The sequence below is a fragment of the Ochotona curzoniae genome, unplaced genomic scaffold (genome assembly GCF_017591425.1).
Source record: "Ochotona curzoniae isolate NIBS_2020 unplaced genomic scaffold, NIBS_Ocur_1.0 contig_1302, whole genome shotgun sequence".
Classification (NCBI taxonomy): Eukaryota; Metazoa; Chordata; class Mammalia; order Lagomorpha; family Ochotonidae; genus Ochotona; species Ochotona curzoniae.
This window is the reverse complement of record NW_024465035.1, coordinates 13,726,834-13,745,019: the sequence shown is the minus strand read 5'-3', so window position 1 is coordinate 13,745,019 and position 18,186 is coordinate 13,726,834. Positions and strand designations below refer to the sequence as shown.

At 38.0% G+C, this 18,186-nt stretch overlaps 1 protein-coding gene across 7 annotated transcripts in view; it reads right to left on the bottom strand.

Moving 5' to 3' along the window:
- The window catches only part of RBMS3 (RNA binding motif single stranded interacting protein 3), a 632,648-nt gene that overhangs the window by 185,329 nt on the left and 429,133 nt on the right, over positions 1 to 18,186 (bottom strand). For all 7 annotated transcript variants that reach the window (XM_040963914.1, XM_040963885.1, XM_040963911.1 and 4 more), the window contains exon 5: positions 1,851 to 2,008. In XM_040963914.1, coding sequence (XP_040819848.1) covers positions 1,851 to 2,008 — 158 coding nt within the window. The remainder of the gene's footprint in view (positions 1 to 1,850; positions 2,009 to 18,186) is intronic.

The window sequence follows — 18,186 nt, the reverse complement described above, 5'->3', positions numbered from 1 at the left end:
CTAAGTTTCTGTATTGGGGCATGACTTGATAATTCACAAATGTCAAATTTCTGAATGATCATCAAATGTAGCTATTCATGAGCTTCAAAAGATGGGTAAACGTATGGGCCCGGCGGTATGGCCTAGTGGCTAAAGTCCTCACCTTGAACGCACCAGGATCCCATACGAGCACTGATTCTAATGCCCCGGCAGCTCCACTTCCCATCCAGCTCCCTGCTTGTGGCCTGGGAAAGCAGTCGAGGATGGCCCAAAGCCTTGGGACCCTGCACCTGTGTGGGAGACCTGGAAGAAGTTCCTGGCTCCTGGCTTCGGATTGGCACAGTACCGGCCGTTGCATGCACTTGAGGAGTGAATCATCAGACAAAAGATCTTTCTCTCTGTCTCTCCTCCTCTGTATATCTGAATTTCCAATAAAAATAAAATAAATCTTTAAAAATCTGAATCTAAGAAAAAAAAGATGGGTAATTGTAGAGTCATCTATCCATCGAAATAACAGTGAAAATAAATTTGATTTAAGGAAATGTGCAATTTTGTGGATAAAAATAGAAATTAAACTTAGTGCAATTGTGTTGATGTTGTTTGAAAACTTTTTCTGAAAGTCGGTGTTGCAGACATCTGATGGCTGGCTCTTCCTACCCAACAATGAGGATGGGCAATTTTCACAAGACCCAGTTGGTATCATGAACTGTGCCTTCACCATGAAAATCTATAGGGGTCCTTGAAAGTCTGAATCGACTTCTTATACATAGGGAAATTTTGTTCATTCTGCTTTTTCCTATTCTCAGACATAAGCATGCTCCTTTCACATGTCAGCTGGTCTACTACACGCGGAATTCTATGAAAACTCAAACGAATTTTTGATCTAGTCCATAATCTCAAGTAGACCAAAGTAAAGAACCACTAACTTTGATAGGGTATTTGTTTTCTTCCGAAGTTAGATTTGCACAAGCTGGCTTGGAATGGGTTTCCAAAGTGATGACTGAGTAAATCTTGGGTGAATACAGCAGTTTATGTAGGTCAACTTCCAGAAGACACTTTCTACCCATTCATTCATCCATAGCAAGGCTATTGGAGGCACACTTAGAATCGCCAAGCCATTGAATCCGGGGAGGTTACATTCCTTATTTCTCACTGAACCGATTTCTTTTTCTCTGTAGCTTTTTAAGCTTTGTTTTCCGTGAAAGCACAGCAGGTACAATCATTTTAAGCTTATTCCTGGCGGAGATTCCCTTTGTAAACATTCCATTAAAGTTCAAGTGAAAACTACTCTTCCTTTTCTGACAAGGAAAGAAATATAATTTGTTCTTTTTTTTTTTCTGTTTTGCCTAAACTATCAAAAACACACAGCCAGTATCTTTCTAAAAAGCTAATACCTCCTTGACCTCATCTTATACTTCTAGGCTCCTTGGGATTTGCTTACAATTCTTCTTTTTCTAAATCTCCCCTCTTAACTCTTTAATGATAAACCCTATCATCTCGGTTATTTCAGAATCAATACGAAAACATTGGGATGCTTTGTTCACCACACGGGCTCTTTGTGTTGGGATATTGGACATTCACTACCCCAGGCAAGAATTGACAGCATAAGATCTCGTTGGTGTACACGCACAAAGCATACTAGGAACTGGACATGCGTAGCATTCTGATTCAAGGCATGTAAACATATTCTATGTCCATATTTTAGCAAGTACAATGTATTTATAACTACACTAATATTCTTTGACTTCAAGCAATGATACAGAGAGGCGTAGGTTTAATTACCTACTTTTTTCCCTTGACGGTGTGTACTGTGTTGCTTTGGGCACTAGTGTTAGAAAGGAATGGAATTACATAAAGAGCAAGAGTTTTACCTGGCAAAACCAACACCCCGGCTGACTCCATTGGCATCCCTTAGTATCCTTGTGGAGATGACGTGTCCGAAGGGTTTCAGCATATTCTCCAGTTCCTGCTCATCCATAGAAATGGGGAGGTTTGAGATGTATAGGTTTGTTGGATCTTGCTCTTGTTGCTAGAGAAGAGAAGAAACAAATACAGGAAACTCTAAATATTGAGAAATATGACACAGATGCAGAAACTTCTGCAAACACTGCAATCTTCGATATCTAACAACCTGGAAAGCAGTTTCACTAGGGCCACTTTTTCCTTTCAGAAAATACCTGTCTTATGTACAATGCTCCTTAAAGAAATCATGCGTCAATGAATGCCAAGCTCTCCGACAAGCCTTCCTTAGCAAAAAGACTGACAAACTTCCCAAATTGCAGGTGAATTAAAACATATGTGGATATTGCAGCTCTGCCGAGATTATTCGAAGTGGATGTCGACAACCAAGGTAGTAACAAGGTAGTAATGTATCGCCTTGTCCATCTTTACTTACTAAGGACACACTATGGCTTAACTCCTTCAGCTTGAGATGTGAACGCGAAAGGTGGTTAAATTTCTTTCCCTTTGTGATTGTGCAGATTTGTTCTTCACAGAGATCTTAAAAAACCTCAGCGTATGATTTTTTTCTTCTTGCCTTATTTAATGGAGAATTTTCACATTTGCACTTTTAAAAAAAAGCACCGGGGCCCGGCGCGGTGGCGCAAGTGGTTAAAGGTCCTCGCCTTGCACGCCCGGGATCCCATATGGGCGCCAGTTCTAATCCCGGCAGCCCCGCTTCCCTTCCAGCTCCCTGCCTGTGGCCTGGGAAAGCAGCAGAGGACGGCCCAAAGCTTTGGGACCCTGCACCCGCGTGGGAGACCCGGAAGAGGCTCCTGGCTTCGGATTGGCATAGTATTGGCCCGTTGCGCTCACTTGGGGAGTGAATCATCGGACGGAAGATCTTCCTCTTTGTCTCTCCTCTCTGTATATCCGCCTTTCCAATGAAAAAATAATAAAAATAAATCTTTAAAAAAAAAAAGCACCGCAGTTTTCTTTAGCATGTCTGAATTGCTAGTATCACTGCTCTTCTGTTTTAGGGACTTCACGAAGTCAAATAATGATTATCGGCACGTAAGCAGCATAATAACACAACAGCTCGTTTGATATAACTCAGACGGCTAAGAGATGATTGACAGACAGTGGACATATGCATCACGGATAGGCGAGACAAAAGGATGATCTTCGTTCCAGTAGGGACAGAGACGATGGCACAACATTCCATACGCTACAAACAACAACTTAAACCTTACGAAATTATTTCTGGAATTTTCCTTTTAAAATTTTGGAGTACGTTGAACTGAGTGTAACTGAAGCCATAAACAAAAGGGGCACTACTGTAGTATATTCTATCCTCAGTAACTACAACTTCTAATAGTAGCACTCTATCCACAATCAACCCCGGTCATTGGTGTTAAATTTGGTGAATACTAATTATGTACTACGCACTCCTTGACGTGCTTAAGATGGAGTATTCATTCAACAGCCCCAGTAAATAGAATCATTGTGATAACGGCATTACATACCTAATACGTGTCAAAACTAGAGTTGAAAACTGAGCTTCTCACTTGTTCTACTGTCTTTCACTAGACTAACGTTTCTAATGGCTGGTCCTAGAGCTGCAACAAGAAAGAGCTCCAACCTCTCCTGAGAACTTGCTAGAAGATCAAATGCTCAGATCTACTCCAAAATTAGTGAATCAGAAACTCTGAAGGCAGATAAGGCAAGCTATATTTTGATAAGCCTTCTAGGTGATTCTGATAACTGCTGAAGTTTAATAATTGCTACATATTTATATACAAATGAGACTATGATGTCTATCATTATCTAATTTAGCAGCAACACTTAAATCTGCTTTGTTTAATAGAGTGGAAACTCAGCCATGATTGCTTGATTTATATGTGTATGCATATCCTCTATTTCATAAAGTGAATGAATAAGTTGGAACTTATTTATAAGTATAAAGACAATCTAATTTTGTAGAAAAACAAAATTAAAAGGTACTACTTTATCTATGAAATTTTTGAAATCTATTAAAAAATCTCTCCTGTATATATTTTAGATGAAGTTTTTGAAGATTATTGCATATGTAAGTCTCTGCTCCCATTTTCCACAAACTTTTTGGAATATTCATATATATCTCAAAAACATAGCCTGGAACCTGTCAAAATAGCTTATAAATTTAATTATACTGCTTTGTGTTAACCAGAACAAACTTAACTTCGGGGATATGCAGGGGCTTACATTATAAAATTTATTTCTCCTACCTATAGGAAAATGACATTACGTAGCAATAAAACGGTTTTAAGAGGAGTTGATATTAGAAAAATTGTAGTTTTAAACTCAAAAGAAAAGCATGATGAGCAATGTTCCTAACACTATTATAGGCATGAAATTATATTCCTTTATTTTTAATAACTATAAAAAGATAGGTCACACTATTTGTTACCAAGCCTTGAGATGTAAGAGCTATTATTAGGTTCGCTTAATAAACATAGTTTATTTTTCAAGTATTTTGTCACTGTAGAAAATAGCAAAGATAAACATATAATTAGTCTGCAAAACACAACTACAATTCTAATATTTAAGAACATTAAATGGAAACTGGAATCGGTTTTTGTTTCCCCCTTTCTCTCTTTCACACACACACACACACACACCACCAGCAATAAGTGGAATGACCTTAATAGGAAAACAGATAATATTATTCTTTCCTAAGTGGTTGAAACCTTGTTCTCCATTTCCTGCACTGAAACGGTCATAAAAAGTCATGTTATTTTTGTATATCATAATGAATTTTATGTATATATGACTTTGAATGTTCATTGAATTATAGCACTATGATTTTTAATATTCACATTGTCAGTCCAAGAATAGTTTTGTAAATTTAATTATACATACTGGATAATGAGAAAATGCAAGCAAGAAACAGTAATCATACTGTCAAGGATAATCACATTATTTGAGAAAAATTTAGATTTGGTGACCCAGTTTCCCGTGTTTCAGTTCAGTATATTTTCCAACATCCCCAAAATTCCCCTGCTTGAATCATTCATGTGTCAAAACTTAGAAAATGTTACTAGCCATATACTATTATTTATTTAAGCATTCTCTAAACCAGCATCTTTTAGGGGGTGTAAATATATTTAATAAATTATGTTGTTACTATTACTAAAATTCATTATCATTTGCCCTAAATGTAACCTTAACAACAACAAAAAAGTTATTAATTTGTAGCTAGTTACTCTTTGAAGAAAGAACAGTTTGAGACTTTTGGTTGACTCTTTCCTTGTTACCAACAGGATGTGTACTTAAGGGAGCTGTGAAAAACACATTAATTTCAGGATGATGTATTTTTTTTCCTACATAAACAAACATTTAAAAGGTCTAAGAAAGGAACAACTACTTACAGGATGAGATCTGAGTCTTGATCTACTTAATACTTAATCTACTTAATCTACTTAAGTTGGAAGGCCCTGTAGTAACCCAGAGTTTACCCAGCAGTGGACCACAGCACTGGGTAGTTCTACAGCTAGCTTGGTGTTTCCTCCCTGCCCTGCCTCCCTCTGCTATTATTAAACCACATAACTGCATGCTACTTTCTAGACTCTTCCAGGGTTTTGTACAGAAAGGTCTGCTTCTTTAGTTAGCAGTATGCCAATGTATCCTAATTCAAATCCATTTCCTTTAACCATTAAAGATTTATTTTTATTATTTTTTCATTGGAAAGGCGGATATAAAGAGAGGAGAGACAGAGAGGAAGATCTTCCGTCCGATGATTCACTCCCCAAGTGAGCGCAACGGGCCAATACTATGCCAATCCGAAGCCAGGAGCCTCTTCCGGGTCTCCCGCGCGGGTGCAGGCTCCCAAAGCTTTGGGCTGTCCTCCACTGCTTTCCCAGGCCACAGGCAGGGAGCTGGAAGGGAAGCGGGGCTGCCGGGATTAGAACCAGCGCCCATATGGGATCCCAGGCGTGCAAGGCGAGGACCTTTAACCACTTGCGCCACCGCACTGGGCCCTCAAATCCATTTCCAAATCCCCTGTGTGCTCCCACAAATGGTGTACAACAAAGATGTAGAGCTAACTGCATCAAAGACTGCCCATTGAGCTATCTTTTGAATCCAAATTCAAACAGGACCAATTGGCTAATTTGTATTCACAAAGACAGTGGTATCGGGCTGTGTTTCTCCTTCATTTGGATTCTCATAATGAATAGCACTCAGGAAAGTGTTGTTTTTAAGGCAGTTCATTCCTTGAAAATACCATATTAATCTTGACTGCATTTGTCGAGAGTACAGTTTATCTTCTACCTGCAAAGAACTTTAAGACGGTATATGCCTTTAAAATTTCCATGTTCAATTTTACGTATGTATTAAATTATGCAAACGGCAATCAATTTCAAGAAGTTGAATAACACTTTCAACGAAAGAGAACGGGTCTCTTTCCAGAAGTTTCCCATGTGATCAGTAAAATCTAAAAGAACACTTTAAAATTATGTTAATTTAAATTTTCGTGGACACATAGCTCCAGAATGGACATAACAAGGTTGTTATCTTGTATAATTTTATCTTCTATGAGATGTTAAAAAAAGAGAGAGAGAAGCTAGAAGAATGGTTATGACTTGCCCAAGGCCAATCAACTCATTAGTAACAGCTTAAAATTAGGGCCTATATCCTACTGATGTTCTTTCCAAACCATAACCTTGACTTTCTGTTAAAATGCAATGATTAGTGAACAACAAGCTTGGTTCAAAGGAGAATGAGAAGATTTCAAAAAGTTCTTCTGAAAATGGAAGTAAATTATAATATGCATGTCTAACAACCTTTCAAAGACATCTTGTGTCAGTATACACAAAAATAAATACCTCTGAATATTTGTTTTTAATCACCTCTGTGCATTCCTGAGTTAGTTTAAGTCACATAAGCAAAGTTTTGTCAGAGAACTCCCAATTGAAGCTAGAATTTTATGGATAGTAACTGAATTAATATTGTATGAAGCATACTAGCTTGTAAAAATAAGTGAATACTTACTATGAAAGTACTTTAAAAATTCTTAGAAATTGCCATTAAAGGTAAGTATCATTTAGTGCAAAAATTTAAAAATCAATGGATTTTTTTCATAATATGCATGTTGCATGAATATTTTAGGGATATTTCAAAATTTTTTACTTCCAAAAATATTTTTGACACTTTTGTGTTAATGTTTTATTAATATACATAAAGAGAGAAGAGATTCAATGTAGAATTTTTTAAAAGATTAATTTATCTTCATTGGAAAGTCAGATTTACAGAGAAGGAGAGACAGAAAGATCTTCCATCTGCTGATTTACTCCCCAGATGGCCACAACAGCTGGAGCTGAGCCAATGTGAACCCAGGAGTCAGGAGCTTCCTCTGAGTCTCCCATGCTGGCCCAGGGTCCCAAGGCTTTGGGTTACCCTCTGCTGCTTTCCCAGGCCACAAGCAGGTAGCTGGGATGGGGAGTAGAGCAGCCAGGATACGAACCAGTGCCCATATGGGATCCTGGTGCATCCAAGGTGACTTTAGCCGCTAGGCCATTACTAAGCTATCACTCCAGGACTTAGTGTAGCAATCGTAAGAACGTGATGGTGCACCTCCTCCCTTTCTCTTTCTTTCTTTTCTTTCTTCATTCTTTCAATTGCCATTTTTGAGATGCTGTATTTTAAATTGACAACACAACCAAGGGCTAATGCTCCACTAAATATACAAATCAACAAAAAGAAGCCCCGAGCTCAGCAGTTATGTAATTCAGGGCTACAAGCAATAATCCAAGGACAAGATGACCTTTAATCCGTATACAATACATTTCAAGATAATCATGGATTGCTAAAACTAAAGTAGCATAGCATTTTTAACAATATTTTGGCAAAAATGTTAAAGGTTGAGAAAAAACATATTCATTTTACATGGCCATGTCACCACAACTTTTTCTATATTCTCGTATTTCTTCACTTTTCCAATTTAGAAGGTTTTTAAATTTATTTTATCAAAACCATGTGAAAAACCAAAAACATCTTGCTATTGTTGGTGTGAGTAGAGATCTGACAAGTTTTGCAAAAACATGCAAATAATTTATTTTTTCCTTGAAATGACTTCTCTTTTTCCTCAGGTTTTCAATGTATGTAAACTGCCAAAGCAAGATTTATTGACACTCATTTGCTTTCTAGAAGTTTAAAACAGTCTGGGAAGTCCAGAACATTTGAAGGTGCCTAAGCAAAGGCATACTTATAGAGGACAGAGAACATTGGCCATATCTACATCAAAGGTTGTGTCAGGAGCTGTGTGCTCTGAATATGCGTTCTGGATGCTACAGGAAAAGGATTCTGAAAAACGCTGTTCGCAGAACAAAATTTCAACACTTAAAAAGCTGTGAGTGGAACAAAATTTCAACGCTTAACAAGAATCTGATAAAATGCTTGAGGAAATACTTTGAATATTCAAGTAGTAGTTGTTGACATTAAACAATCGTTGCAGCAATGTTTCTGAAGCTATAAGTGAGGTGAAGTGGGAATCCTTTTTATTTCTTACCCATTGTGGAACAGCGTTTGTAAAATATAATAAAAAGAAATATTAGGAAGTGAGATGAATGCATAATACAATTACGAGTCCCATTTTTTTTTACAAGTCTCAAATTTTTTGTCACTAGACTGACAGAAAACGTTTTGAATTGTTTATATTTAATATCAGAACATCCTTTTCCTGGTTCTCCCCTGGATGCTCCAAACATGAAAATCTCTTGCTTTCTAAGAGTTTACTTCCTGAAATTTCCCCCATCTTATGCTTTTAACAATGATTCTGCTTGTATTTTTAAATACTAGCTTTTTAGGATGGAGTTGTGCCTGGGCAAAGGGAAGACAAACCAAATCACCACTTGGTGGACAACCTACTCCAGCACAAAAAAAGTAAAACCAACCCAACATGACCAAGGACGTTAGAATAGCTGCAGAGCTGGCATGCAGCACAGCATTTTCAGATGCGATGGGTCCTCCCAAAACATCAGAGATGAAGGGGGTGGTGCGATGACTCTGTTGGGTAATCCTAAACCAGTATGTGGCAGCATCTGCTGTGGATGCCAGTTTGTGTCCTAGCTGCTACGCTACCCATCCAGCTCCTGCTTGTGGCCTGGGAAGGCAAAGAAGGGTCCAAAATCTTGGCCATCTGCATCTACGTTGAAGGCCTAGTGGAAAGTTCCTAGCTCCTGGCTTCACATCAGCTTAGCTCAGTTCCAGCCTTTGCAGCCATTTAGGGAGTGATGGAGGATCTTTCTGTCTATCTGTCCTTCTCTCTGTAAATCTACCTTTCCAATTAATAATAAATAAATCTTTCAAAAGAAAAATCTGGAATAAAAAATCCCATCTATCCATGCTGGCCTGACCTCAAGCCTTTCCAATCAAAATGTGTTTCTGTAGGCATGTCTCTTCAGGTACTATCATCTAAGAAATCCAGTTTCCTGCCACCCTGCCACAAAACAATACCAAAGCTCTTTTCTTCTCAAATGACCCACCTCCAGGAAGGCCAGGGACCCTGCAACATCAGCTTAATGTCACATTTCATAAACAGTTTGATGTTTACTTTTTCTTTGCAGATTCCATTGTAGACAGAATGCAGTTGTTGAAACATTTCTAGTAGGTCTATTTCTTTTTTCTTAATAGCAAAACATCCTGTGGACATTGGAAAGTTACTGTTTCTGTCGTATTTTATATTCTATCAACTCAAGTTTATACCACAAAACTGCGTATATCTGATTTGCAGAAATTGTTTCACAGCCATGTGGACAAAAACATCCAGAAATACCTGAGGAGGCTTGAGACAGTTGAAAACAGATTGCTACTGATATTTTAAACACGCATTGAGAAGAAGGATGGGCATACAGGCTGCAGATTATATTAGACAAAGCTGAGTTTTACAGTGTTCAACATTTCTGCTTAATTTTATGTTGTGGTGGTCCTATGTAATCACCCCATGAAATAGGTAGGAGAAAATTATCATTCTTACTGTGTAGTTGCAAAAAGTGGCTCTGATAGCTTATGAATGTATGTTACCAACATCATACGGCTGGGAGAAAGTGACATCACTGATAGTCTTTTTGATCCTTGCTGTAGTACTCTGTATGCCATTCTGGAAATAGCCCATAAAACACTGCAATTCAACTGATCTCACTTTTAAGAAAAAAACATTAATGCGGCCACAAAGTGACATTGCGTTTTCAACAGACCATTCCATTTTCAAATGTATTATTAATCATGACCAGATATTTCTCCTCTGAAAACAGAACATCCTGTGCTAAGAAGCTGTCCTAAAGACATTCAATAATTTTGATTTCATGTGAAGACGTCCTCACTTTGTCAGTGATATTATGAGCATGTCCAGTGCCTATCTGTGGGAGTTTCAAAACCTCAAGGCAAGACCAGAGCAGATCTGCTGCTTTGAGCATTCTTGCTTCAGAATCACACCTGTGTGACAGTCACCTTTACAGAACAGCTTGACAGAGTCATGGGATACCTGCTATGTGGTCAAACATCATCCTGCATGTTTCTCTTAGGATGTTGTTGAATAACTCTGACATTGGTTCTAATAGACCAGGTAAGGGAGAATGCCATCACTAATGTGGGTGGGTCTCTTCCAATCAGAACAAACCTCAGTGAGAAAGCAAGGACAATGTTTCCCCAGTGCTAAGAATGAATTCCTACCTGACTTCCTTTAAGCAAGGGCATTTTCTATCCTGAAACAATGGCCTAAAACAATTCTTCCTGGATTCTAAACTTCCCTCTCTTTGTACTATATCTGAACTGCAGCTCTCCTGGGTCTCCAACTTGGTGAATGCCCATCTTCAAATGTGTTTCTGTAATCTCAGGAGTCATTTTGACACAATAAATTGTCTATGTCTATCTTTGTTTCTATCTATCTATCTATCTATCTATCATCTATTTATCTTTCTTTGATCATCTGTCTGTAACTGTATATCCAGAGAAATACCGTATTGATTGTGTTTCCCTGAAGAAATCTGATAAACACAATCTGTGTTGTTGGAAAAAGATAAGGACGCAAGATAAGCTCTGAGCTTTGAATTAGGGTCTCTCCCTTCCCTGTGCACAAAGCCACTGTCTTTGATCTGGTATCCTCAGATGCACAGCCTCTCCTTCAGACATGCAAACATCCGAGGTAGTGTATCAAAGACTAAAGTGAAGACGGACTGCCAAAAAGTAGGCTTTCCCTCTTGAACAGTGTCACAAACATGCCCTCTCTTCTGTGGCCCAAGAAGTGAACGTGACCTGTGGTTTCAACTGCCTTCCTCCTTCTCCAAAGGAGAGGGTGTTATCTATAGCTACATCCCAATAATAATGGAGATGGAGGAGGTTGACTGCCACTCCCCCTCCCAAAATATCAGTAAGAAACTTTTTCTTAAGGGTCACACTTTTCAAAGAAGTATCTGATCATTTCAGTTCTGCTACGTAAGCTCCTTCCCACTGAAAATCAGAGCTCACATTGTCTGGTCTGGAGAGTTTAGTTCCACTGCACAGAATGAGAACAGGTTTCAGAGTTAAACAACATCTGGTGTTCCCCAGCAAGGGAACCTCTGGCCTTTGGTGCTGTTCTATTCTAGACCAATTAAACAGCAGATGGCTAAGTGAGCTTTTCAAGTCTGGATCGCTGAAGTTGAGTTACCTGTAGTCCTGGAACAGTCCTGGCTTCCCATGAACTCGAGCTCTGTGTCCCCAGTTATCAGCCCTGACGTGATGGTTTCTCCTGTGAGAAAATGCTACATTAACATTTTACAATATTGAGATCTCTCTATAGTTTCATTGTAATACGTTACTAGATCATGGTAACTAGAGGCATGGTTTTGTACTCATGGTCCTGATGGACAAAAATGACAATGCGAAGCCAAACTAGAGAGAACTACTCAATATTGTAAACAGAGCACACATTTTCTCAGAGTCTAATGCACCACCTGCAAGGGGCTCCCTAGAGAAGCAACTTTATCAACCTGCTGTGATCTCTGGGATACAGCGTTGGCCCCAGAGTTTCTAAAATCCTCCTTCACTGCAGAATATGGAGACAGCATGAGGAAAGCCACATGTTTACTAGGATGTTCTACTAGTGCAGTCTGCAACGACAACCTTGACATATGCAAACACAGAACAAATAAAAAGCATTTTTTTTATCTTTCACTCAGAATCTGACAGTTTAAATATGCCATGGCTAAAACCCAAATGCATTACTGAGTCAAAAGATGTTGGGCAAATAGAATTCTACAAAATGGCATTTTCATTGTAATCTATTTAAATGATAGCTCCAGAACACAGAACAAACAGGGGATTCTGGAAGTACACAGCAGAATTCATATGGTTAGCATTGTGTACTGTAAGATTAGGAATCCCTGAACAAAACATAAGAAATTCCATTAAATTTTGTTTTCTGATCAGCAGTGAATAATTTTTGTAAGTTTAAAATGAATATTCCATGGGGCATTTGCTAAAAAAAGTCACTGTTGCACAGAATTAATATCAATATAATTTTATGCGAATGATTTACTGTTAGATGAAATTATTATTCTCTTTTTGTAAAGATTTGTTTATTTTTATTAGAAAGGAGAGACAGAGAGAAAGATCTTCCATCCCCTTGTTCAATCCCCAAGCAGCCACAACCACCAGAGCTGAGCTCTGATCCAAAGCTAGGAGCCACAAGCAGGGAGCTGGAAGGGAAGTAAAGCAGCCAGAATATGAACCAGCACCCATACGGGATCCTGACCCATGCCAGGCGAGGACTTTAGCCACTAAGCCCTACTATTGTCATTTTATGATATGATATGATTTATTCTGAATTCCACAAGTGTCAAGCAGTACTATTTCAAGTCATATAAACATGTGCTTTATTTCTTAAAAGAAACCTTGAAATAGGTACTATGAATTTCCATATTTTAGAACACTGGGGTATAAAAGCTATGTCACTGTTCAAGATCATACAGCTGTTAGGAAGCCCAACTAGAATTCAAGTCCAAATGGATTTGAATCAGAAACTAAAAACACAGTTTACTTATTGACAGGTTAATTTTCTCTGAGAGATCATATTAAAGGATTGACTATATGGTTCCTATATGGTGTTCAAGTTTTAACCTACCATTTTCAGTATAATTTTCAATTTTGTAATCTATATAAGAAAAAGAAATTTTAAAATTTGTTTATTCATTCAATAATTCATTTGAAAGGCAGAGTTACTTGGGGCTGGGGGAGGGGTAGAGATCTCCCATCCATTAGTTCACTCCGTAATGGCCACAGCAGTCAAAGATAGGCTACAGTGAAAGCAAAACACTATAATTGGGTCTCACAAGTGGGTGCAGGGAGCCACCCAGGACTAGAACCATCTCTACTGCTTTGCAAGGTTCATTATCAGGAGCTGAAAGTCAAGCAGTCAAGACTCGGTGCCCATAGAGGATGCTTGTATTACAGCAGCTGCCTCACCTGCTGAGGCTCGCCCCAAGAATAAGAATCTTAACCATACAGGGAAATAAGTTAGAAACAGCACACAAGGATTAAGTTTTGCTTTGTAAGGGTAGAGCAATAACCTTCCTCAAGTTTCTGAGGAAAAGATACTTATTTTTTTTTTCTAAGCTCTACTACACAAGAACACATTTTAAAACTATGTAGAAACCAAAAAAATAAACACAGTTTTGTATAAAAAACTTTTGGTATAGCTGTCTGGCTTTAATCTAGTTTTACTCCTAAGTTGTATGATACCAATTTCACAGGGAAGTAGCTCTGTAGAGTCATGCGCGATTGTTGCAGGATCAGTGTGCCCAACACTGCCTGCCACTTAAAAAAAAGTCAGCTGCACATTACAATTTTGTATAAATGAAGGAGTTATATCCTAGGCTGATTTAATCCTGATCTTCACAAAGAGAGTCTGACTAGTTTGCAAAACATTTTGGTGACCACATTCCTTGAAATTCATTTGGCTAAAATGTGATGAATGCATGTGTGTGTTCACCTTATAATGGAAACTTTTTCTTGTGGAATGGAAGAAGAATGAGGAGCTACAGCAGTGGGTTGACAGGGTCCACTGTCAACTTTGCCTTTTAAATGAATATCTTCAATTATCATTGCCAGTTTTCATCTAGCACATACAGAATTTGCAAGTGAATAAAACATGAATAGGAAGTAGAGGTCTTATCATATCTATTCATTTTCTTTGAGAGACAATGAGAGAGAATCCTTACCATCTGGATTAAAAAACCCTAAGATTATAAGCTAGGAACTCACTTGAGAAGGATCCAATCTGTTCAACATTCAAGCTGCTGGCCTCTAAAACGTGTTGTAGTTGGGTTCTGGAATGAGGAACACAACCCAACTCAAACTCACACATTTCAGTAAATGATACAGGCATCCCCAATGTTATTCTAATAGGTTTGTGAAATACAAGTCTTATTCTTTTTGTTTGTTTGTTTAATTCTCTTTCTCTGAGAGAGAGATCAAGCTAGAGACTGGTTCACTTATCAGAAGGCTGACACATGTGGGTCTGGGCCAGGCTGAAGCCTGAACCCTGGAGTTCCATCTAGTTCTCTGATGTGGATGGCAGGTGCCCAAACGGTTGACAAATCCACCTGCTGCTTTTCCAGGAACCTCAGAGAAATCAGAAGTGGAGCAGCCATGGCTTGAACCAGTTCTGATATGGAATGATGGCCTCGCAGGCTGTGACTTAATGCACTGTGTCCCAAGACTGGCCCTTCATGTAACTCAACCACGATTTAAAGCATTTCATACAGATTGTCTGAATTATCCATGAAAAAGAAAGGTATGAATCTCAGTTTTTGCTCATTTCCAAGTTTTCTAGGAAGTCATGATTGAACAGGATAACACACTTCACCAACTGATCAATTGCATGGTCTTGCACTAATCCAAGCACAAGGCTTTTGTTGACTCACATGTCTTGGCTTAGGCCACTTTACCAAATGGGTCACCCACTTATTTTTGTCACATTTTCTGCTGACATTCACTCATGTACTATTCATCCATAATTCCTTCACCTTCAAGCATATTCCAGTCACTGAGATAAATCCTAAGCATTTGGATTTGATAGATCATGATTCTTGCTTGCTTTGGACAATTCATCCCAGTAGTCAGCTTCTAAGCAAATTTCAAAATGTTATTTCCTATTAGTTAATCCTTTAAAAAATATGTACATGCCCCCTTAACTTACAATCCATAACCTGTAGTTCTATCTCCCCCTCCTAATAGTTATTAAAGTTTGGTTCTGAAAGATGATGTTATAACTACAAGATGAAGAAAGTACTAAGATAACTGCAAACAACAATTTGGATTACCTATTTAACTACTAGTTTATTTCTATTTGAAAACAAATTATTTTGTTCAGAATTTTCCATAGAATTTTGGTGGAAATGATCTGTGAACAGATGGTGCTATGTGACACTGACATTAACCAGTTTTATAACATTAACTAATTGTTAATATTCCTCAGTAAATTCTAGAACATTTTTGAGAGGACAAAAACCAACTAGTTATGAGTTGTGTTTACAAAGAAATAGTGTTCACTATGTAACATCTATGCCTTTGTGTTCTCCATACACACAAACTTATTATATATTATATTAAGTAATGTGGAATTGGGTATATATTAAATTGATGATGAGATTCTTGGAATATGACCACTGTATCAGCAAGAGAATCCAGCAATATATTACAGGGAAGGAAATATAACACCGTTCCTATCATTTATAAGCTAAAAAGATTAATGATTTATTATTAGGCTCATTAATCAAAACTGTGTGGCTTTTTTTCTAAAGGAGCAATTGCACTGTTCGAGTCAATTAGCCCACCAAAGCTATTACACCAAAGAAGCTGCAATGCTATTCAGACTTCCCTGGGAGTATTTAGAGTATAAAATAAATGCTATTATTCAGAAGATACGGAATTGCTAAGCTTCTTAAATTCATACAATTGGGAACCTGCAGTACATTAAAATGCTGAAACTCATTAAGAGAATTTCCAACCACCCCCCCAGCTTTGGAGTCACTGACATTTTTAGCACACTGAAGAACAATAAAATGCTCCAGGCTTCCAAGGAGAGAGTCGCACTCCTTCAGCTCCATTTCAGTGAATCAGTGAGGCAAAACTCACACTCCACCTTTGAGACGATGGCAGCCTCCGCTGGATTACTCTACCATCTGAATAGCATTGCAATATTGCCTAATACAGTACACTAGGGATGGAGCAGAAAAGTAGCTAGTTCTTCCTGACCACTCATCTTCACTTCCTCACAACTTTTGAACATCAATAAGTGAAATATTTATAATACTTCCAACTCAAAAAATAACAATCTATGCGGTCTTCTTCATATATAAGTAGATAATAGAGGATGGAGAAGATCAGACTGCTCTTTAAAATAGAATAAAACTAAAACACCTATGAAATGTTGGAATTACAGAATGAATTTATATCAACTGTAACAGTAAAATTCGTTTAGGCAAGAACTGTTTGTGCATATCAAAACCAGTGGGTTTGATGAAAATTAGGAAGTATATATATATATATATGATCTCAAGGAATCTCCTGGAAATACTTTTAACAATAAGGGGAAAATGGGACCTTAAAAAATAATAAAATAGAATCACATGCATGGGTTAAATGAATGCCATTGACTTTTGTAAAGGACACTACATTCCTTCCAGCCCTGCTTACTATAAATCACTAGAAAAAGCTAAAGCGAGACCAATTAACAACTGTGTCTTACTCATAAATATGTCAACATGGCAAAAGACTCAGACCTGGAGACAGGTTACTGTAACCACTGATCCTGGACTGAATCCTGGAGATCAACCTCTTGGGCCCTGTATTGTTGTTAACAGTGGAGTAGTCGGATGACACAGAAACTGCCGAAGCTCTCTAAATTGAACATTTCCATGACACCAACTAATGTCCTGATATTACTCCTTTTACCGTAGTTCCCTAAGTGAATGCTCTTGTTACCAGCACAGTGAGAGCATACATATACTTAGAATGACAAAAGTATGTGTTTTTACAGAGATGATGGACTATGTGTGGGAGACATCAATATGTGAATATGTGTAAGAACAGCAACACTTGATTACACGGTGTATTTCTTCTTCTCCCTGCCATCTTTATGTGCTTCTGTGTCCTAGCAACCATCGTGGGCACTCCTGCTTCTGGACATTTGCAGTATGTTCTGGAATACCACTTGAACTTTTTATTTCTTAATGAGAAAAACGTATATACCTTTCATTCAAAACACTCTCCCTGAAAACAAAAAAGAAGGTAAAACATATTGAACTCAGCATCTACTTTCCCTAAAACTGTTATCATACGCAACAGTGCGTTGGGCATTATGCATTTGTATGGTTCATTTATTTATTCGTAGTTCACAGTCTACATTACAGTCGGAGGTAACACTTCTGCTTAGGTGATTAAACAGAATGAATAAAAAGATTCAAATTGTTGTGTTTTATATATCTACAAATACCTATAGGATACCACAGAAGAAATAAATTGCATCTCTTTCTTATTTTGGATAAATGTTCCCTCTTACTTTAGATAATCCCTCTTTAGATGTTGACATAATTTAATTTTTATCACCACCACGCTTACCTAACACTGGCAGATTTTTCTTCTCATGATGTAGCGCCTTAGGTATAAATTACCAAGATCATTTTCTTATTTACGGACTGGAAGATTGTTCAAGCAGGTGTTACCCGTCTTGACTAACGCATAGATCAGCGATAGGCCAATTTGCTTTCCCACAGCAAAGTTTATATATCCGAAGATATTTTTATTTGTCACAACTTCAGTGAGAGGGCTGCCTTTGGCATCACAGATTTACAGGAAAGTCTCCTACATTACAAGATTATCTGCTCCTTCACACCCCAATGGCCAAAACTAAACTAATCTGAAGCCAGGAGCGAGGAGTTTCTGCGTGTGGCATGTGGATGCAAGGCCCCAAGGCTTCGCACCATCCTTTGCTGCTTTCCCAAGCCATAAAAAAGGAGCAGGATGGAAGATGTAACATCTGGGACACAGACCAGTGACCTTATTGCATAACCATATCTGCAAGGGGAGGATTTGCCAATTGAGCCACCATTCCAGGACCAGGACACAGTTATCTTAACCACTAAGCCAACCACCTGCCTTGAATTCACCTGCTTTAATATTTGCAATTCAAATGATAGTAAAAAATACTAATTTTCACTTGGAATATTAACATGCTGCTAACTGATATAA